Source organism: Megascapheus bottae, chromosome 12 (genome assembly GCF_031878675.1).
Source record: "Megascapheus bottae isolate mThoBot1 chromosome 12, mThoBot2.hap1, whole genome shotgun sequence".
NCBI lineage: Eukaryota > Metazoa > Chordata > Mammalia > Rodentia > Geomyidae > Megascapheus > Megascapheus bottae.
In genome coordinates, this window is record NC_143520.1 from 48,087,649 (window position 1) to 48,110,645 (window position 22,997).

At 45.1% G+C, this 22,997-nt stretch overlaps 1 protein-coding gene across 7 annotated transcripts in view; it reads left to right on the forward strand.

The window, feature by feature from the left end:
* The window catches only part of Steap3 (STEAP3 metalloreductase), a 71,746-nt gene that overhangs the window by 30,305 nt on the left and 18,444 nt on the right, over positions 1-22,997 (forward strand). For 6 of the 7 annotated variants that reach the window (XM_090342939.1, XM_090342945.1, XM_090342943.1 and 3 more), the window contains exons 4-5: positions 3,639-3,803; positions 11,765-12,587. In XM_090342939.1, the coding sequence (XP_090199065.1) occupies positions 3,639-3,803; positions 11,765-12,046 (447 nt within the window). In that variant the 3' untranslated portion in view covers positions 12,047-12,587. Of the gene's footprint in view, positions 1-3,638; positions 3,804-11,764; positions 12,588-22,997 lie in introns of those variants that run through there. The other variant, XM_090342944.1, reaches the window with a different exon arrangement.

A 22,997-nucleotide genomic window follows, 5' to 3' on the forward strand; every position in this document is an offset into this window, starting at 1 on the left:
CTGACTTTTTTGTTTTTTGTTTTGGTTTTGGTTTTTTTCTGATGGTGGGTCTTGAACCCAGGGCCTGTGCACTGTCCCTGAGCTCTTTTGCTCAAGGCTAGTGCTCTACCACTTTGAGTCCCAGCATTACTTCTAATTTTTGAGTGGTTAATTGGAGATAAGAGTCTCATGGAGACTTTTCTGCCCAGACTGGCTTCAAACCATGATCTTCAGATCTCAGCATCTTGAGTGGCTAACATTTTAAATATTTTTTCATCCATCTTTAAAAAGAGCCATCCCAGCCAGCAAGAAGCTCCCTTGGGCTCCTTGGTAAAGGGGTGGGGAGGGCATGGAAACATTACCAACAGGACATGGCAGATCTGAGTGTGACCTCCACCCTCCCCCAGGGCACAGTTGGCCAACTTCCTTTCCCTAAGGTCTCTGCCCAGCCCATGCCCTCCTCAGTACTACATTAACCCAGTTTTGCCTTGATGCCAATACCAAGGCAGAAGGTACAAACAAGGCTATTTTGCCTGAATCCCAAAGCCCTCTCAGGGATGGAGGTTGCCAGGCAACCATCCTGTACAGGAGGCTCACTGTCAGAAACCCAGAAGGCCTTAACTGTTCTTCAGAGTTCTCAATGGTAGAACTATGTAGATGGGACATGTCTGGAGTTGTAGTAGAGGGAGGCTGGGATTTGACACATAGCTGCCAGCAAGTGGTGAACTGTCCAAACCTGGAAGTGTTTAACTGGTAGAACACATCAGCCCAAGACTTGGATCCTAAGCCTGGGTGTCTGTATCCAGTGCCTGATGGCTGAACTTCCTCCATGGCTCCTGCCTGCTGAGTGTCTGCCCCTGTCAACCTCCACTGTCTTCCCACAGTGCCTCCCTGAGGTGGGTCCTTGGTAAAACCATAGGTAAAGGGAGGGCCCTAGCCTGGGCATAGGAAATGTCCCCAAGATTCCCTTGAAGCCCCTAAATGCAGATCAGGAGGCAAGGCTGCATCCAGGTGCAGAGAAGATCCTTAAGACTGTGTTTGTTGGCAGTGTTATTCTCATGAACAATAATGGATGTTGTGTAGCATTTTCTGATTTGCCGGTGCAGCTCCCCAGAGGTGTATCTCCAGATCAAAATCAGAACTCAAGATGAAAGACAATGTGCTGTGCACACTTTTTTCTCTAAACCCCTCTTCCCAGAGCTAATCTGCATGTGGCTCTCAGATCATCACACACCTCCTCTGACTACATCCCAGCACTGCTGACAAGCATCCAATGACCCCTCTGACCTTGGGATAAGGCTCAGCTCCTCACAGTGTAGCCACACTCCCTCCCCTGCCTCCTCACTCCACTTCTCTTGTGCCATATCACACTGCATTGTCCTCTGCACATTCCTCTTGGTTTAAAAAAATCCATCTTGGAGGACCTCAACAGTCCAGCAAACTCCTAATCCTCCTGTAAAACTCTACTGTTGAGATTTCCCAACCTGTCCCCCTACTTCTCCATCCCCACCCATCATCTGCTGTGTTTTGTATAGACTCCCTTCATCGTCTAGCTCTTTCAAAACCATGAGATCGGTCCTGCTTAACACTCATGCAAGGTCACTGAGTGACTAATTGTGAAATTGGTCACTTGGGTTTGAGAAATAGTAGGTACTCTGCTCTGCCCCACCAGCACCCACTACAGAGACTTAGAGAGGAATAGCACCGTCATATCCATGTCCTTCTACTCCTGTTGTAACTAATCCAGTACTTGAAGGGAGAGGCAGCCCCACATCCTTCCCTGGCTGAGAGCCCTCTGCTGGGCACTCTCGGGGTGACTGAAGCACTAGAACCCCTATGTGCACTGCCCTTTGGTCAGCTGTATGCGTGGGAGCTTTCCCCAGGGTTGGAGAGCAACGAACCACAGCAGCGCGTGTGGACTGTGAGGCGTCATGGAGTCACACAGGCGGTTAAAAGTAGATACAATGCAGATCCCCAGGTACCTTCCCCACCATCGCTGCACCCCTCCCCCCTCTCTTTCCAGCCTCTCTAAGAGTGTAAGTATCAGAAACACATGAGGTATTTTGCAAGCCTTTGTGGTACTTGTGTGCAGATTGGCAAAGCCCGACTAGTGACTTCAATGGTCTGGTCTTAGCAAAAATCAGGGTGAGTGAGTAATAGAGTGGGGTTGCAGACAAACAGGAGAGATGACAGACTGACACTACCACAAGTGAGTAGCCCTCCTCTGGGCCCATTTGTGGAGAGAACCTGTGCCCTTGCCTGGGCTATACCACCTTTCAAGCTAATACCACCGTGGCTGTTTCTGCCATGCGAGACCCATGAACAACCCCAGAGTTTTAGATGTGACATCGTGCAGATGTCTCAGGCAGAGAAACTGAGGCCTGGAGCCAGATTCCCAGAATCCTCCGGAGTAGTGGTCAGGACAAGAAGGAAGGTCACCAGACTCAGGAGAAGCCCACCTTCCCTTAAATACCGCAGAAACCACCATTTGCCCCAGATCACAGGCAGAGGGTGCAGGGAGTGGTATTTTCTGGATTTCTTTAAATTTTCTGTCATGAGGTGTTCAGCCACTTCTGCTCAGCCCCAGGATTCTTTTTTAATATTTTTTCCGGTAACCGGGCTTATGTTATTTTATTTTTCTGCTGAAGTAGTGTCTCAGAAAACCTGTATGAATCATTCTGTGTTGAGAGGCAGCTGGCTCACACATAGGCCCATCTTCTCATGGAAGAGATGTCACTTGTTCTCTGGTAAAATTAATGCCCTGGTATTTCAGGGGGCTTCTCAAAACACCCTGACTTCCAGGACCCCGGCTGCCTGGTGAGTTGGGCAATGGGAAGGCCTCTGTAATCTTGGCAAAGAGGAGTTCAACTACAGACCCACTCTGGATGGGAGGAGGCTTGCAGAGGGTCCCTGGAGTTAGTGGGTACTCCAGAGCTACTGAGAACAGGTACTGTGCTTTGCTCTCTCTCAGAGTGCAGCACATTGTTCCTCCATGCTTGGAGAAAAGACATCAATCCCTATTGCCTGGTAGCCATCAAGTCCAAAGTATATTCTAGTGACTGAAATAGATGAGTGGGTGGGAAAATGGGGTTTAGGAGCTTTGAGATAGATGTTGGAAGATCAGTGCCTGTGTGTATCTGTATGGAAAGACAGACAGACGGACAAAGACAGACAGACACAGAGAGAAGGCAAGTTGAAGGACCAGAAAGACAAAGAGTGAGGCAAATTTGAAGGAGAGGCAGCCTGCAAAGATGCAGGCCTATGTGGCTTAGGGTTTCAGAATTGGGACTCTGCCTCTGCTCTCCTGTGATTTAGGGACTAGCAAACTTTGTGATGCAGTCCTAAGTGGAGGATCTGTGCTGTCAATCTTGCTCTTGGTTGATGAGAACCTTCTGGTTGGCTGGTCTCTCTAGCAGATATATGAAAGCCTCAAAGAGCCTTGGGAAAGTGACTTGATCAGATGTGCCTCGTTTCTCTCATCTGTAAAATGGGGTAATAGCTGAGGTGTGATTGGAAAACAGCAAGCATGGGTTAGGTGTCTGTGAGATTTGCGTGGAGCTGTGGCTGCCTCTCTTTTTTCCTTTAATTCTTGCTCCCCTTAACTCCCAAGACCCTGGCATTTACCATGGTTGGTGTGGTTTCTCTTGTATCTGCATTAGGTTTTGGCCAACAAGAGCCACCTGTGGGTGGAAGAAGAGGTCTGGCGCATGGAGATTTATCTGTCCTTGGGAGTGCTAGCCCTTGGCACGCTGTCCGTGCTGGCCGTCACCTCGCTGCCATCCATTGCAAACTCATTGAACTGGAGGGAGTTCAGCTTTGTGCAGGTAAAGTAGGTCGCCCTAAGAGCCGGCCACATCTCAGTTGTGGCTGTCCTGTCTGGTATTTTGCTTTTCTCTCCAGAAACAACCTGAGGCACAGCAGGGTCAGCAAGGTCACCCAGTTATGTGCCAGGGCCTCCTCATATTCTGATCTAGGTCTGCCTGTTTCAAGCTCAGCTTCCTGATCTCTCTGAATCTTAGGAAGCTAGGTAGAGGCTGTGATAAGACCAAAAGAGAGCACCTCCAATTATTACAGTCCTTGAATCTTGGAACACATCTTCTTGCTGAGCAGGCCTTGTAGATGTAAGTGGGAGTCAGAAACACCATATATGCCCCACACACTGCACCCTCAAGGCCACTGGCTCTGCAGAGTAGCTGGGAGAGGAGCCCTTTGTGAGAGATGAATGTTTCCCAAAGAATTTCATTCCTAGGGAAAAAAATCAAAAGAAAAAGAGTAGCCAGGCACCGGTGGCTCACATCTATAATTTTAGCTACTCAGAAGGCCAAGATCTGAAGATCACAATTCAAGGTCAGCCCAGCTGAAGAGCTCAGGGGCAGAGTTCAGGCCCAGAGTTCAAGCCTCATGACCAAAGAGAAAAAAAAATCTCTGTGCAGTTAGCATGTACTGAGCACTTGTGCAGGCCTGGCATTATGGGACACCTGGGATGTCCTGAGCCTTGTTTCTGTGATAACAGAGATGACTGATAACAACCAGGACAATTGCTACACTTCTTCTCCCTCTGTTGTACTTGGTGGGATAACATCTTCTTCCCATGGAAGGAGCTGTCTAAGGCTGGCTCCTGCCTGATTGTATCAGGACTCCTAACAGCCAGAACAGCCCTCATATCCACCCCCACTGTCATCCGGAATCTACAGAATATCTTCTCTGAGGTGAAGGCTCACAGGGACAGCCACTGTATATTGCTCTTATGTAACCGAAATTAATTATTTGTGACTGGAGACCCTTAGCTGTCTCTGAGAACTAAACAGTTGTGGTTGTTTTTAAAGTGTGTCTATGAATCTCAAGGGCTCTGCTCACCTCAGAAGTCCCTGGAGGAGGGCTCAGGCTGCCACTCACTGGCCTAAGGAGGTGAGGGAAGGGAATTTTATTGCTCTGCCACTAATCCCCATGTTTCGCACACCCAAATCTAGGGTTTTCTAGTTCCTGCCTGGCGTACTCAGGGTACATAGTTTGTCCACAATTAAAACAGCTTGCAGGATTCTCCTCTCACCAGAAAGTTGCTCCCTTAAGCAGCTACAGATTACAAGCCCCAGTTCTGGCTGCTGGAGAAAGCCTGTGGATTTGCTTTTGTTAGCAAAAGCGGCCTAGGACTCCAAAAGCTATACTCTGCTTTACATATTGAAGAGTGGAGATAAAAATATAAAAGTCCTTCTGCCACTGCAGGAGCCAGGGAGAGAGCTGGGCAGGTAGGAAGGCAGGATTTTATTTGTAGAAATCAAATACCTACATACATTCCATCTACATATCTTACTGTTCTATCTCCCAACCGTGCCAACAGACAGGAGGCACTGCCAACTCTGGAAGCCCCACCCCTGACTCTGCCTCCCATGTCTTTGTTCTATAACCATGGGTATATTGTGTCCAACCCAAGCCTCAATTTACACAACTGAAAAATGAACCCAACCGTTCTACCAGGACTTTTAAAGCATTGTTCTTATCCATATTTTAAAAAATTAACACCAATAAGTTGTATAAGAGGATTTCATTTTGCATGTGCATCCATCCATACAATGCATTTTGACTCTATTTACCCTCCATCACTTTCCTCTCACAGGCATTTTTGTGAGCAACAGTGAGGACTTGTGGGTAATAAAAATAGAAAGTGTTTTTCTATTCTTGGAGTAGATGGTCATATTTCTACTATCCCTGACCAAGCTACCAATGACAGTTTTTGTCCCTAACCACATATTTTGTTTTGTTGTTTTATTTTGCTTCCTTTGGGTTTTTTGTTTTTTTTTTGTTTTTTACTCTTTTGAGGTAGGATATTATGCTGCCTAGGCTAGCTTCAAACTCCTAGCACCAAGTGATTCATTTGCTTCAGCTTCCTGAGTAGCTAGGACTATAGATGCAGGTCACTGAACCTGGCTCCCACCCATCCATGTCTCAGATGAGTAAAAGGCAGAAAGAGGAGCCAAGAGACTCCAGCCTCAAGCATCAGAGTGGTACAGGTCAGAGTTTACAAACTATAGTGTGCATTCACATGGTGGGTTGTGCCCATCTTTTTTGTTTTGGCCAGTCCTGGGCCTTGAACTCAGTGCCTGAGCACTGTCCTTGGATTTTTTTTCTCAAGGTTAGAGCTCTACCATTTGAGCCACAGCACCACTTCCAGCTTTTTCTATGTATGCAGTACCGAAGAATCAAACCCAGGTCTTCATACATGCTAGGCAAGCATTCTACCACTAGGCTAAACTCCTGGCCCCAACATTTTTTTAAATGAAATAGAATATGATAGCAAATAAACCTCCAGAGTTCCTTAGATAGTATAAGGGTAGAGATGAGTTCTTTAATATTGATCTAGTATTACAAAATGTGTCTGTGTGGCATACCTGTTACCCACTGAACATTTGCAATATATAATAAAGTGCATTTCTAACTGTGAGCTGCCATCCAAAAAAGTTTGAAAGCCAGGCAATGGTGGCTCATACCTCTAATCCTAGCTACTCAGAAGGCTGAGATCTGAGAATTATGGTTGGAAGCCAGCACCAGCAGGAAAGTCTATAAAACTCTTATCTCCAATTAACTACCAAAAAGCCAGAATGGAGATGTGGCTCAAGTGGTAGCATGCTAAACTTAAGCAAAAAAGCTCAGGGACAGTGCCTAGGCTCTGAGTTCAGGCCCCAGGAACTGTACCAAGAAAAGAAAAAAGAAAAATAGAGCCAAAGACTTGGTACCAGTATACTCTACCTATGAACTCTGATGGTTCTAGAAGGCAGGGTGGCCTATAGGTGCACTGCTGCCTGCTGGTGCCCTCCTCTAGTGGGAGCAAAGGGCGAGGAGCTGCAGATAAGCCAGGCTCTAGAAGCTTCTGCTCCTACCCGCCGCTCATCGTCATCTCAAGGATGTGAGCTAGCCATGTGTGATTTGCCACCCTCGCCCACCCCTGAGTGCCAAGGAGATTTCTGAAGGAAGCTGTGTCCCTTCCTTGCCACCCACAATCACATAGCCCATGCTTAGAAAACAGAGATGGCTCCTGGGCTGCCTGAGTCAGCAAATGCCTTGTTTAATTCAACCATTGGAGCACTGTGTTGATTCCTCAGAGACATGGCGCTGCTTACAGCAGTGGGGAGCTTTTCAAAGTTTGAAGTTTTGATTTGTGTTCCTTTGGGTATTTTTGTCTGATTTCTGTGCTAAATGCTCCTCCTATCATCTAGGAGTATGGGTTTGTTTTCTTCTTTCATTAAAGAAAAGAAAGGCAGGACTGGGAGTTTGGCCTTGTGGTAGAGTGCTTGCCTAGCATGCACGAAGACCCGGGTTCGATTCCTCGGTACTGAATACATAGAAAAAGCTGGAAGTGGTGCTCAAGTGGTAGAGCTCTAGCCTTGATCAAAGCCCAAGGACAGAAAAGTGTTTAAGTTAAACAGAGTAAGTTTATTTGAAAGTGAAAAGAAAGCTATGAAAGGAAAGTTGCCAGGCTCTCGATTCAGACACCAGGCCTCAAAGAAGAATCCAATGAAGGATGATGATTACACTATGGGAGTCCTCCTGTCCCCTCACCTGGGCTTTGTACTTCTGGCCACATGGCCTGTGCATGTGCCACCCATGGTTTAGCAGGCACCAAGACATTATGGAAAAAAGTCTATGCATTGTAGAAAGAAGCAACATTTCAGCAGGAGCCTGAAGCACTAGGGAAACAAGAAGGCCCATGACAGACCACATGTTATTTGCCACGTGTTATGTCCACCACTTTTTATACCTATCTAACAGTTCCCCTTTCTTTCCTTCTCTCCCAAATTCGGCCAATAAAACATTAGATTGCCAAGTTCCTAGGCAACAAAGCTCACTTGCACAGAAAAACTAGGGTTCAGCTTCTAGCACCTAAGTTAGAAGAGCTTCCTCTGACCGTGCTCTCTACAGCCTCTTGCTTGGAATTATGACAGAGACCAGCCTGACCCCAGCCTGGTGAGCGATTGCCAAAACTCCTTCTTGCCATAGTTATTGAGTACCAACAACAGCTACCCACGACCTGTCTGTGTCTTTTTTGCTAACAAGCCACTCTGTTATAAAAATGGTCCTAACTTTGGGTGGGGGGAGAGGTTATTAATTGGCCCCATGGCAATCCTGCCCTTCATCTTGTTCCCTTTAGCCATTCTGAGATTCTTAAATTGTTCCGAGAGAGGGAGAGAGAGAAAAAGAGAGAGGGAGAGAGAGAGACAGAGACAGAGACAGACATTCAGGGAAACAAATTGGATGGACTCCCAGCTAGATTAAACAAAAAAAAATGTCTCTTGTTAGTGGCTGGCCTTTGACTGTCAGCCCTTTCCACAAACCATTAGCCTAAGGCTAGTGCTTCCTGCTGTCCCTCTGAGGAATTTGGAAGGCCCAGGAATGTGGGTATGTACACTAGACCCACTAACTGCCACCATGGGCTGCAGGGCAGCACAGCAGGACAGCATCTCTGTCCCAGTGCAAGGCCCATCCCTCACTCTCCTAACATGACTGGTGGCCCACTCATGGAAAGCACCAGAACTGTAAGACATGCCACCCTCTGGAGATGTTGATCCTTAGTGACACCACTATTCTAGACCCTCACAGTTTCTCCTTGCTGCCTCATCTGGGAAAACCCCCAACATAGCAGTGGGCACTGAATGGCTTCGGTGGATCTTTGTCAAAGAACCGATGTGCCCAGGGCCTTTTCAAACAACCTGGGCACCAGGCCAGGATACACTCTTCAACCTCAAGCTGGAAGGACGTGGGTGTTGAGAATTTCCAAAATTAGTGGCTTAGTCCTGGCTGTGCATTAGCATCATCTGCTGAACTTTGAAAAACAACAGATGCCCACCTCAACAGCAGAGACCCAACCTCAAACCAGTTTAATCTGAATTTCCAGAGAGTAACTTAGAGCACAAACATTTCCCCAGCTCTCCAAGTGATTTTAATAACAATTTGGTCCTGCAAATAGAATGATCCATGGTCTGGGATAAAATCACACTTCCTGGCCTTGACAATTCCTGTAATTCCATGTGAAGAGGGAAGGAAGAGCCACCTGCTGTTACGGCGAACCAGATTGGAGAATAGCAAGACAATTGACAGGTTACTGAACACTTAGTCTCCTGGTCAGTGCCATAGGCTTGTTTAACCGCAGTCTACTATAGTAAGAGATCAGAATTTTAGAAAAAAAAAAGTTAACATGAACAAAAAGTTTCAGATTTTCAGTTCTTGGTAGATACTTTTAGAAGTGACAAGGATTTGGTTTTCAGTGACTTATAGTCAAGGAAGCCTCCATTTGGGGGAGGGGTTGATGGCATTAAATGATATGTGAATTAATTGTAGATCAGAGCCAACCATGGCACTTCAGTTGCTTTCATTTAGTCCAGACATCATTAATCTGAGATCAGATCCTTGAATGGATGCAAGGCCAGAAAGAACCAGAGAAGGCAAAGGAGGATAGAGACCAGGGGTTTTGCTTTATTTGGGTAAAAGGAACCTAGGAAGCTGTTCACAAAATGATACTATGCATCGAAAGTGGAAAATGCCAAAGCATTACAAGAAATTTTTCTGGGAAATAATCTTATTTTCTTTCTTTCTTCTTTTTTTTTTCTTTTATTTATTTATTTTGGCAATCTTGGAGCTTGAACACAAGGCCTGGGCACTGTCCAAAGCTAGCACACAACCGCTTGAGCCATAGCACCACTTCCAGCTTTTTCTGTGTATGTGGTACAGAGGTCTTCCTGCATGCTAGGCAAGCACTCTACCACTAGGCCATACTCCTGGCGCTGGGCAATATTCTTTTACTCATTGAAGCTCACACTTCTAGTATGATTTATGAATGAATACAAATATGTCCTCTCTCTCCCTAGGGAGTAGTATAAAACAAAGCCCAGTGAAGAATCTATTTCATTTATTCATTCTGTCATTCATTTGTGTTTATTTTCTAGCACTAGATGGAACACAGGGCCTTGTACATGCTAGGCAAGTGCTCTACCACTGAGCTAAATCCCCACTCCAACTGAGTGTGTGACAGGAGTGCATGCAAGACTTTATCTCCCAGCTGCACTGTTAGATCCGTGCTGACCAGGCTGGGAGGAAATCTAGAAAACCTGAAGCTCTTTGGGAAAGCTCAAGACCAATCTGTAAGAAAACACTCCATCCCACCCCATTTAAATTAAATCCTTGCAGTCTTTTCTTGGAGAAAATGCATAGAGGTCTTCACTTGGCGGTAACAATTATTTTCATTCCTATGTGCTAAACATAGGATTTTCTGGCCTGTGATCTATATGTAGTGGTCCCAAAATTTAGCCATAACTATCATAGACTCTCCTTCCTACCCCACCCAGTCCATTGCACAGTGACCCCTGCCTGAACTTGCTCAAGTTGGCTTAGTTGGCTTTTAGAATCTCTTTCCTCTCCTGACACGAGTGGATCAGAGCCAGCCTAAACCAACACCCCTTCCTTCTTCCCACCCCACCCCTCACCCCAGAGAATGGACATCTTCCATTGTGGTCCATGAGCTCATCTATAGTTATCAGGAGTAGTGTATGGGAGGTATTCTCACATCCCAGGCAGTCTCTTTTGGGAGCTGTGGGGGTCCATTTCCTGCCCAGTCACTCTTCCCCTCCTGGTAGGAGGCAGGCCTGGCACATTTCTGCCAGGGGTGCTACTCACTCAGTGCAGGGCAGGAGGAGGGGGTACCTGTACCCTCAGAGCAGCTATGTGGGTGCTTTCTGCCCAGTGCCAGCTTACCCACTCCACAGCCTCTGGTGCTGCTTTCACTATCACCATCTGTAAATTATTTACTTTGTTTCACTTTTGGACAACTTAAAATCAATACAGCTAATCTTTAGTTTTCCCTCTCGATATTGAAGTTTGATCTTGGCTTGGGCACTGTCCCTGATCTTTTTCGCTAAAAGATGGTGCTGTACTGCTTTCCAGCTTTTGGGTAGTTGATTGGAGTTAAGAGACATATGGACTTTCATGCCTGAGCTGACTTCAAACCAGGATCCTCGATCTCATCCTCTAAGGAGCTGGGATTATAGGCATAAGCCACCAACACCTGCCTTTGGCCCCTAGCTTTTTTGCTCTCGGTTAGAGCTCTGCCACTTGAGCCACACTTCTACTTCTGGCATTTTGCTGGTTAACTAGAGATAAGAGTCTCAGCTTTTTCTGCCTGAGCAGGCTTTGAAACTTGATATGTCCAGTACATGACCAGTCTTTTTTTTTTTTTTTTTGGCCAGTCCTGGGCTTAAGCTCAAGGCCTGAGCACTGTCCTTGGATTTTTCTCAAGGCTAGAGCTCTATCACCTGAGCCTCAGCACCACTTCCAGCTTTTTCTAAGTATGTGGTACCAAGGAATCGAACCCGGGTCTTCATGCATGCTAGGCAAGCACTTTAACCACTAGGCCAAACTCCCGGCCTTAATGACCAGTCTTATCTTAGGCCAACTACTGTGAAATTCTGATTGGGGGTGCAGGTAGATGTTTGCCACTATAATGTTTATTGAAATATGGACAACATTGATAGAACGCTTGTAAAGTCCTTAGAAAGCATTTCTAGAGATGCAGATGGAGAGAGAAGCTTCGTCTTATTGGATCTGCCTGAATCACTTTGTACACCTTGTGCATAGAAGTGTTACCTCCGTTTCTGCTTGGGATAACTCTTGCATATAGAAATGCTAGCACTGGGATTCGAACCCACCGCCAAGAGTTCCAAAACCATGCTCATTCCTCCCTGTAAGGGAGTCAAAGGTTGGTCGTGGCCAGCCCTCACTCCAACCCTCTTTCCTCCCACAGTCCACGTTGGGCTTTGTGGCCCTGGTACTGAGCACACTGCACACTCTCACCTATGGCTGGACCCGCGCCTTTGAGGAGAGCCGCTACAAGTTCTACCTGCCACCCACCTTCACCCTCACGCTGCTGGTGCCCTGTGTCGTCATCCTGGCCAAGGGCCTGTTCCTCCTGCCCTGCTTCAGCCGCAGACTGGCCAAGATCCGGAGGGGCTGGGAGAAGGATGGCGCTGTCAAGTTCACGCTGGCGACCAACTCCATGCTGCTAGAGAAAACAAGCCATGTGTGAGGTGCCCGGGCCTGCACCAAATTTCAGGCCCAGATGGTCAGTGGACCCCTGAATGATTCAGAGCAGAATAACTGCGATTTCAGGTTTGAATCTCTGGGGGAGACACTATGCAGTATTCAGAAAGACACACTCAGGTGTGTGATATGTATGTACATGTATTTCATATATATTATGTGTAAAACAGGATTCGCAATTATACTTCCTTAGCTAAAGAGTTGGGACCCTGAGATTTCAACGTGTAGACTTAGAAGCAAGTGCTGGATGTTAAAAGAGCAGACCATGCTCTCTTAAAATTTCAGAAGTATACACAAACTTTGTCCAGGCTTGGAGGCTTCTATTCTTTATTCCTCTTCTCTTGCACCCATTAGCTATACCCCAAAGCTAGTAGACAGCTGAAACGTCCACATCTCTGGCTGCCCCTGAGAGCTCAGAGAAGCCCGGGTGTAGGGGGGTGACACTTCACCCCACAGCCTTTGGCAGCAGAAGTGGGAGGCTAAACCTGGAGCCCAAGTTGGTGTTGGGGACTGTGGAGCTAGTGCTAGAGCCATGTAAAGCTAGTTCTCCTTCCTGTAGTCCTGGACTGTGGCGGGGGACTGAAGCAGCTCCATTTGATCCTCATGCAGCTGAGGTGGGTTTTTTTTTTTTGTTTTCTTTTCTTTTTTCTTTTCCTTTCTTTTTTTAATTCCCCCTTGAAAGTGAGGAGTTACCACAGAACCTGTAAATTGATCCTCTTGCGAGGGTGTGAAGTCAGTGTGAAGTCACCTCTGAGCTGCAGCCACTAATGAACCCCATCTCAGAACAAGTGTAATTGCTTTCTCTCCATTAAGTTGGCGGTGACCGTTCTTTAGACCATTGTGCCTTCTCGCCTTTTCCACCATTAATTTAGCCAGCTCCCCAGAAGGCCTACTGTAGATCCCTGACAGACTGGACCCAGGGGCAGGGGAGATGTCAGGCTGAGTGATGCTGTTGCTACACTCTCTGGGACTTGCCCCACTGGCCAGGGGATGCTGTCATTCATTTGGGCCTGTGGGAAAATAATAGGGACCCCCTTCAAATGTCCTCTGCTGCCTCTTGTCAGAGACCTGCCTTCCAAGCACTCAGAAAACCATACTAGCAGGGCTGGGAGTTTGGCCTAGTGGTTGAGTGCATGCACGAAGACCCGGGTTCGATTCCTCGGTATCACATACATAGAAAAAAGCCAGAACTGTTGCTGAGGCTCAAGTGGTAGAGCTCTAGCCTTGAGAAAGTCTAAGGACAGTGCTCAGGCCCTGAGCTCAAGCCCAGGACTGGCAAAAAAAAAAAAAAGAAGAAGAAAACAATACTAGCTCCAAGTTCCACTTTGTGGGGTTTAACAGTCACCCATTACCTTCCTTGGTCACTTCATGTTCCTTGGCTTCAGTTACCCACAATCAATTGTAGTCTGAAATTATTAACATTCATGTTAATTCTTTCCAGAGAGAGACTACACTCATAAATATGATGTTGTATATTGCTGTAATTGTTTCATTTTATTCTTTTATTTATCTCTTTCTGTACCTCATTTATTGGTTAGACCTCATCATGAAGATTTATGGATAGGGTTGCATACCATCTGAGGCTCAGGTATCACTGGGGTCTGGTGACGTCCCCCTAGTGGAAAAGGGGACATTGCAATCTTCTAAGTTTAAGACAGCTGGAAAGGACTTTTACACCACAGGAACAAATCTAAAGTGCCAGTATCCTAAAGTACAATAGGCCAGATCACAACCAGGTTCGCCAGCCCTTCACCTTCCATCGCCACTGATTCAGACTCAACCTGGTTTCCTTCCCCTGGAGAGAAACAGCTCATCTCCAGATTCCCCAGATCCAATCCTGACTGCGCCAGCCATCAACCATCAAAAACTCGTTCAGCATGAAGTCCTCCTGTGCCTAGAAGTGTCTTTCCAAAGTAGAGCTGGGGAGGGCTGACTGGAGTGTGTAAGACGGGTGCCACTGCTGTGCAGTTCGCATCCTTCAGTGAGAAGGGCAGACCGCCCAGGGCAAGAACCTGTTCCTCTGGTTAGGTTGAGGGCTGATTGGGGAAGTGGGGTGGGGGGGGAGGAGTGGGGAGGAGAGGGGTGCTGAGCTGACAGGCTGCTCCCTGCTGGTTGTTCCAGGCTGGGAGACAGAACTTATGCCATAAATTAGCCCTGGTGGACCACCAACCCTGCCCACAGAGAGGCTCCCTGCACAGGGGATGAGCAAATCAGTGGTTAGCAGCACATGCTTGGCATAGCACAGTCCTGTGGAGACCCTGCTAAGTGAAAGCAGGAAGAACACGAGCCGTGGAAATCCCCAGTTCCTCCCCAGTGGGTGTTGGCTGCCTTCCTTTTCCAGTTCTTCCTTTTCCCCCAGAGAGGAATGGGGATGGTCACTCATACCAAAGATGCTGACACGGGGCCCAATCAAAGCTCTACCTGTCCCTCTTGCCTCCTGCTGAAGGTGTTGAGCAGGAGAAAAGATTTCAAGTGAGTGGCAGGAGACAGAAGATGGGGCAGAGGACCTGTCACCTGTCATCCCAACAGGACAATCAGCTATGGGCCATGTGCTGGGCCCTGACCTTGGGTCCAGACCTTGCCAGGCAGCTGGCCACAACATCCCCAAGAGAGTAAGTTTGACCCTGAGCTCAGTCAAGTCTATGTGCCTCTGGTACAGAAGTGCCTCAAATGCTCTGGAGCTCCCAAGGCTCACATGTTAAATCTATGCCATTGACAGAGTCTTTGCATTTTGTTTTACCTTATGGAGTTTGTCTAAGAAGCTGCAAAAATAAAGTACTTAACCTGTGAATTTCAAGCGCATATTTTTGGCATGAGATCCCGGATGCCCTGGTTTGCGCCAAAGGACTGATCACCCTCTACTGGCGCCTGTCCTCAATCAGTCCTGATTCCTGGTGCATTGGGTGTTGGGGTAGGCGGGGTGACTGTAATGATATATGCTAAAGCCCACCCCTGAGGAAAAGCAGCCATGCAGGCCAGTAAAGAAATGGATGGGGTCAAGGAGCCAGTAGTGGTGGGATGAGATTGTGAATGAAACACCCCAGGCCACTGGATCAAAGACTGGCTTGTGGGAATGGTCAGTTGGAAAGTTGTAAGAGCAGCAGAGAAGAGGGGAGGTTGGGATCTGAGAATTCAGTAGTGAAAATTAATTACTGGAAAAATGAGTCAGGGAGACATACTAACTAATGTTCTAGGGTTTGGGTTTTTTAAAATGTTTGAAGGCAGGCACCAATGGCTCCTCTAATCCTAGCTACTCAGGAGATTGAGATTTGAGGATTACAGTTCAAAGCCAGCCTTGATAGGACAGTTCATGAGACTCTTATCTCCAGCGCACCACCAAAAAAATTGGAAGTGTAGCTTTGATTTAAGCGCTAGAGCACCAGCCATAATGAAAAAGTTAAGGGATGGCATCTAGGCCCTAAGTTCAAGCCACAGTATTGGTACACACACACACACACACATACACATACACATATGCGCACGTGCGCACGTGCGCACGCACGCACAAAAAAATGTGAAAATTAGAGCATTTTTCTTAAGAGGAATGTATCTAATTGTGTTTCCTGGAAAGTATACAAAGTGAATTTTGTTCACTGAAATTTTATTTCACCCTAAAAATTTTCTGTAGTAATTCCATGTTGTCTAGATTGGCCATTTGGTCGGTTTGGCTCAGTTTGGTTATCCACAGATACTCAAAAAATGCCATGGTAGTTGTTCTGCCTGCTCAGAAATGAACAGTGACAAATGGAGACTTTAATACACTGGCCAGCACCCCACTGCACCCCCTACAATCCTCCAGTAAAGTGAGTAATCAGCCTGTGTTTACTGCATACTGATGTCATTATTGGGACAGAAATCTGGCTTATTTCTGTAACCCCTGTCACAGACAGAGTGTACTATTCAAGAGGTAACTTTAGAGTAGAGCAAAACTTTTCTCCAATCAGAAATTAACAGGGTCTGAGGCTTCCTGAGGGGCTTCCTGCTACAAAGCAACTAGTTCCTGGACAAAATCCATGCTTTTACAGAATTGCCAAACTCAGGAGGCAGGAAAATTACCAGGGCAGAAAATAAATGGGACACACAAATAAACAAATGAACTACTCCCTGGTTCTTGGCAGTAGTAAATTCAAGTCCTTTAGTGGGGTGGGAAGAGGAGGAGGGGACACAGCTCATAGCAACTCAATAGGAGTTTAGTCTCTGGCCAACAAACCATGAGAAATTAGACCATGTACTTCAAAGGGTGGAAAGAGTGTTTTTTCTTTTTCTTTTTCTTTTTTTTAGAAAATATAGATTGTAGCATACAATAATTTTATAACATTTCTAAAACATAGTCTCAAAAAATAGGAATGCAATAAAACACTATGAAGGATCAGGCATAATGAAAAACAACCTTCAGAAATGAACATTTGAGCCAGACACCGGCTCCTGTCTATTCAGAGTGTGGAAATTGGGAGGACTGCTTTGAGAACTACTTATCAGGTTATTAAAACTAGTATAGTGGTGTATGTCTGTCATTCCAGCTGTGTAGAAGGCTGAGATCAGAAAGAGGGTTGTGGATTTTGCATAGGCAAAAAGAAAAAAAGTTGGGAGAGACCCCCAGCTTACCTGAGGAAGTTTGGCATGGTGTGATGTGTTTGTCATTCTAGCTGTGGCAGGAAACATAAATAAAATCATGGTTCAGGCCAGCTTGAGCAAAGAGAGGGAGAAATACAGACGGGGATGGGGGTGGGAGAAAAAGAGTTTATCTCAAAAATAACCAGAGCCAGATGTTTGTGACTCCACGATTGTAATCCTAGCTACTCAGGACTCTGAGATCTGAGGATTATGGTTCAAAGCCAGCACAGGCAAGAACGTCTATAAGACTCTTATCTCTAACTGCTAAAATGCCTGAAATTAATGCTAAAAACCACTGTTGTGGCTCCAAGTGGTAGACCACTTGCCTTGAGCACAAAAAGCTCAAGGATAGTGCCCAACCCTGAGTTCAAGCCCCAGCACACCACTGCATGCAGACACACACACACACACACACACACACACACACACACACAGAGGCAGAAGGGCTGGAATTGTGGCTCCAGTGGTAGCATGCCTGCCTAGCAAGCCTGGAGCCTTGAGTTCAAACCTAGATATGCATCCCCTAAAAAAAAGAAAGAAATGAAAAATATTTGCAAAGATTTTTTTTGTGAGCTTAACAACAGACTTGAGGAAATTAGTGAATTTTAAAGTACAATTGAATTACTTAGAATGAAAAAGAAGGTAAATAGAAACTATAAAGGAAGCCAGGTGCCGTGGCTCATGCCTGTAATCCTACATACTCAGGAGACTGAGATCTGAGGATCAAGATACAAACCAGGCCCAGGCACAAAAGAACCTAGACTCCTATCTCCAGTTAACCTCTAGAAAATGGGAAGTGGGGCTTGACTCGAGAGTAGGGCAGTAGCCTTGAGCTAAAGAGCTCAGGGACAGCAAGCACCCAGGCCAAGTTCAAGCCCCATGACCCACCAAAAACAAAACAAAACAAAAAAACAGAAAGAAAGAAAATATAAAGGAGGGGTTAAAGGAGAAAGAAGTTAAGACAAAGTCTACGATACCAATAACTGGAATTCCAGGGGAAAGAAGAACAATTTTTTTGTTGTTGTTTTTTGGACAGTCCTAGGGCTTGAACTCAGGGCCTGGGCACTGTCCTTGGGCCTTGTCAAGGCTAGAGCTCTACCCCTTGAGCAACAGCACTACTTCCGACTTTTTCTGTGTATGTGGTACCAAGAAATCAGACCCAGGGCTTCATGCATGCTAGGCAAGCACTCTACCACTAGGCCACACTCCTGGCCTGAGAGGCAAACTTTCAAGAGGTAAGTTTTCTTCAGGCCTTTAACAAGACAGAAATAAAAAAATAAAACTCTGAAATCATGGCCAGCACTGGTGGCTCATACCTGTAGTCCCAACTAGTCCAGTAGCAGAGGTCTGAGGATTGCTGATGAAAACCAGGTAAGAAAGTCCGTGAGACTCTTATCTCCAATTAACCACCAGAAAACTGGAAGTGGAGCTGTGAATCAAAGTTGTACAGTGACAACCTTGAAGAAAAAAATCTCAAGGATAGTGCCCAGGCACCAAGTTCAAGCCCCAAAACAGACAAAGAAAAACATCAGAAATCATGATGTTTATCACCAGATAGGAAACTAAATTAAAAATAAAGCCATACTTAGACTCACTAAGAAATTCTTCAGAACAACCAGTTTAAAATAAAAGATCATCTATAATTATGAAATTAAACAGACTTCCTAAGAATAGGAATTTTTAAAACATAGTGATATTGCAGAGAAGGTATCAATGGCAACTTAGAATCTTAAGTTCTGCAAACCTGATTTTTAAAAGTGAAGGAAAAGAAAGGATGTTTCAAATAAACAAAATTTAGGAAACCTGAATAAAAGGAAAAGACAAAGCAAAGAAATCTTAGCAATCCTGGCCCATACAGAATAATGCTCATGGATATGAGGGTTTTGATTTATTATTATTTACTTATTTTTCACTACTAGGAATCAAACCTCAGACCTCATGCATGGTAATCAGGCTGTGGTTTACTGAGCTCCTCCCCCCCACTCCTTCCACATCCAGCTTTTGTGTGTGTGTGTGTGTGTGTGTGTGTGTGTGTGTGTGTGCTTAAAAATGAACTAAGAGCCATGCAATTGGTTGACTAAGGAACTAAGTTAAAATGTTCTAATACCCTTAAATTTGCCTAGGAATAGGACTAAATGTGGAGTCATTTAACTAAGTTAAATAGTCCCAGAAAAATGTGAAGAATAACCAGTAAAAAAACAGAAAGTAAACATATAACATCCAAATCATTGGGGCAGAAGAGACAAAGTATGACAAAGAGTTCAGGGTTTCCGTTTGGGGGGTGTGTGTGTGCGTGTGTGCATGTGTATGCACCAGTACTGTACTGGGGTTTGAACCTTGGGCCCCATGCTCTCCCTAAAAGGACAGGGCCATAGACTTATCTCCAGTTAATTACCAGAAAGCTAGAAGTGCATCAGTGGTTCAAGTAATAGAGCTTCAGCCTTGAGTGAAAAAGATATAGGATAGCTCCCAGCCCCTGAGTTTAAGAACCAATAGGGGTTCCGATAAAAGCTGAACTGGAGGCATGGCTCAAGTAGTAGAGCATTGGATGAGTAAGCAAGCCAAGTGAGGCCCTGAGTTCAAAGAAAGGGAGGGAGGGAGGGGGGGGAAGAAAAAGGAAAACATAATTTTAAAAAAGGTCAGTGTTAGAAATGTGCCTATGGAGCCCTGGGAAGAGGAATTCCCACCCTCCCTGCCTCATCCATGAGGGGTGGAGGGGCGCTATCCTACTCACTGGATGTCCAGGGAGGACTTCACATTTCTCACCGGGTTCTGCTAAGATTCCCTGTCAAGCAGTTTCTGAGGTCTGACGCGAGTCCTGACACACACTTTGAGTCCCTGACACAGAACACTTTCCCAAGCCAGGTGTGGTGGATGTATCACAGATGGTCCAGGTGGCCTGGGATTCAGGGCCATTGACCCCCCCCCCCCCAGTATGAAAGGAAGTTGCCCAGGGCAAATGGAGACTCACCTGCATATACCCGCTTCACTGTGGCTAACAAGGCCCTCAAAGCAGCCCACTTCAGTTTTTGTACCTGAGGGCCACTGAACTCTGAGTGTAAGCATTGCAAGGCATCCTGTTCTGGGAGAAATGAAGACAAAGCCTGAGCTATCTCAACAGCTCTTCTTCATCTCAAAGTACTCTGCACAAAAATTGCAAGAAAGGAGGACTAGAATCTGCTAAGGCCATTTTGGGGACCCATGCTTCTGCAACCATGAATATAAATGCAAATAGAGCTGAAAGTATAGCTCAAGGTCTTGAGTACAAACCCTAGTCTTACAAAAAAAATACAAAAAGATTAAAAGACAGCCAACTGTTATACGTTCCTTTTTTTTTAAGAATTGAAGACTGAACATGCTCTTCCACTGAGCTAAATTCCCACCACCTAGTTACATTTTCTTTACAGGTGCATATCTAGATTCCAGAGTAAATATTCTTAAAGTCATTAAAGAAATTGCATTAGTAGTTTAAAATGCACACCACACACACACACATACAACACACACACACACACACACACACCACAACCTCAGACTCAGATGATTTTGCAGCAAAATTCTACTAAATTTTCAAGGAGCGACTATTATAAAATCTCTTCTAAAAATATTTTAAAAGATGAACTATTTATGAGACCCCAAATTCAAACTCTAGTACACTACCCCCCACCCAAAAAAGTGAATAATTCTCCATGGGGTCATGAGAGGTAAAAAAAAAAAAAGAAAGAAAAAAAAACTAGACATGAAAAATAAAGGAAAACTACAAGCCAATCTCTTCACTTAAATACAAAAACCCTAAACAAAGATATTAGCCAACTTAATCTTGGGATATATAAAAGGATCATAAATCATGACTAAGCTTGGCTTATTCCAGGAATGCAAGTGTAGTTTAACATAAACTCTATAAATACTATTTACAGCGTTCACCACATTAGAACTTTTGATCATCTCAATGGATAGAGAAAAAGAAATTATCCCAATTCAGCGTCATTTGCTGTGCTTTGGGTTTAGTTTGCATGCATCCCTCGGGTTGGGACTGCTGAAAGCTCAGATTCCAATGTGGCAGGATTAAGAAGAGAGAGGTGACTAGGTCTGCATTGCAGACATCACCCTAGGAGAGGATTAATGTTCTTGAGGGGCCCTGTTACTTCCTGCAACAGTCAAGTTGCTGTGAAAAGCAGTCTGCCTCCATCCCACCCCTCCACCACCCAGCCATCCTCTGGCTTTCTGTTTCACCACGGCCTCTCTCTTTTAACAAGTGTTCTGAACATGTGATGTCATCTGCCACAAGATCCTTAAAGACCAAATGGATAAGGCTGCCCAACCATGGGCTTTCAGCCTCCCACACCATGAAGTCTTCTCTTTTCCCTATAAATTACAGAGCCTCTGGTATGTTGTTATAGAAATAGATTAAACATACATTCTTTTCTTGTGTGGGGCATGGGGGGAGCTCTCAGCTCTGGACTGGGACTCATACTTGATACCTGATGCTTTCAGTCATTGGCTAGAGCTCTACCAAATGAGCCACATTTCTAACCCTGAGTGGGAACATTCTTAATTTGATATTCTATTAAAAAGTTGCAGGAGCGAGGCTCCAGTGGCTCTAACTACTCAAGAGGTTGAGATCTGTGAATCAAAGTTCAAAGCCAGGCCAGGCAGGAAAGCCCATGAACTTCTTATCTTCAGTTAACCACCAAAAAGCAGAAGTGGAGCTGTGGCTCAATAGGCAGAGTGTTAGCCTTGAAGAAAAAAATCTCAGAGGCAGCACCCAGGCACTGAGTTCATGTCCTAAGATTGCCCCCCCACACACACACAAATTACAGGAGATATTCTAGTGATAGACTATTAGTAATCATTTACATATAATTAGGAACAAAGACTAGTAGAATAGCTCAGTGGCAGAGCACTTGCCTTGCATGCCCAAGACCCTGGGTCCCATCTCCAGAGCTACTAAAATAATAAAATATAATAATAAGTCAGGAATAAGACATGATGCCCTACCACTATTTCTATTTAAGATTATACTAGAGGTCCTGGCCAAACAAAAAGAATAAAGATATATGGAATAAAAGAGGAGACACGAGGGGCCGAGAGTTCAGCCTAGTGGTAGAGTGCTTGCCTAGCATGCACGAAGACCCGGGTTCGATTCCTTGATACCACATACATAGAAAAAAGCCCGAAGTGCTGCTGAGGCTCAAGTGGTAGAGCTCTAGCCTTGAGAAAGTCCAAGGACAGTGCTCAGGCCCTAAGCTCAAGCCCAGGACTGGCAAAAAAAAAAAAGAGGAGACATGAAATTTACATTACCTACAGGTAACACAATTGCCCATGGTGGAAACTCAAAGGGCTCTAAACATTACTATAGACAAAAGAGAGTTTGTTCGGGTACATGATTTACAAAAGTATTTAAAAAAAACTATGGCATTCTCATGTATTAGCAAAAATGATAAGAAATATATGTATATGTATACACATATATACATACATACATGTACACATATATACCTTGTTTTCCTTTAATGCTTTCAATAGAAATTATATATTTTTCTAATTTCAGGGCTCCCACAAACATACTGTTTATATTTTATTGTCACTGTAAAACAAGGTATGTATGTCCATACATGTATATGTATATATGTGTGCATGTATATATATATATACATATATATATATATATGTTTCTGGAAAGGAAAAGACATTACTTTAAATCTACTCATTTTCTGTAAATTGATATACAGATTTGATGCAATAAACCAATAGGCTTTTAAAAAAAAAAGAAGCTGCAAAGCTATTGTGATAGATTTTCTTATTCTTAGAAATGCAGCAGATCCAAGGAAAAGCAAAAAACAAAGAAAAGCCTCACAGATCCCATGAGAGTGCATACCAGACTTGGCCACATGGGGGAGCCCTGAGGTCAATTGGGAGACAAAGGGAGGGCAGCAGGCATGGTTTCTGTCCAGAAAGAGCAGGCAAGGCAGGGAAGGCGGGTTGAAGCATTTCACTAGGTTCTAGGACATAAAGGCTGTCTCTTCTGTATTGCATCTGGCTTTGTGGTGATGAATGTGGCTGTACCCTAGGCTGGAGTCTGAGAGCCTAATAAGAATATGGTGGGAATCCAGGCTCTGAATTATGTTTGAAAAATGCACCCCTATATTATTACGTTCATTTAGACAAATGTGGAACTCCTTACCGTGGACCACTTTGTGTTTACCAATGAAAATGTAAATAGCCAGGCACAGATGGCACACACCTGTAAAAATCCTAGCTACTCAGGAGGCTGAACAGGAAAGTTTGTGAGACTCTTATCTGCCATTACCCACCAAAGAGCT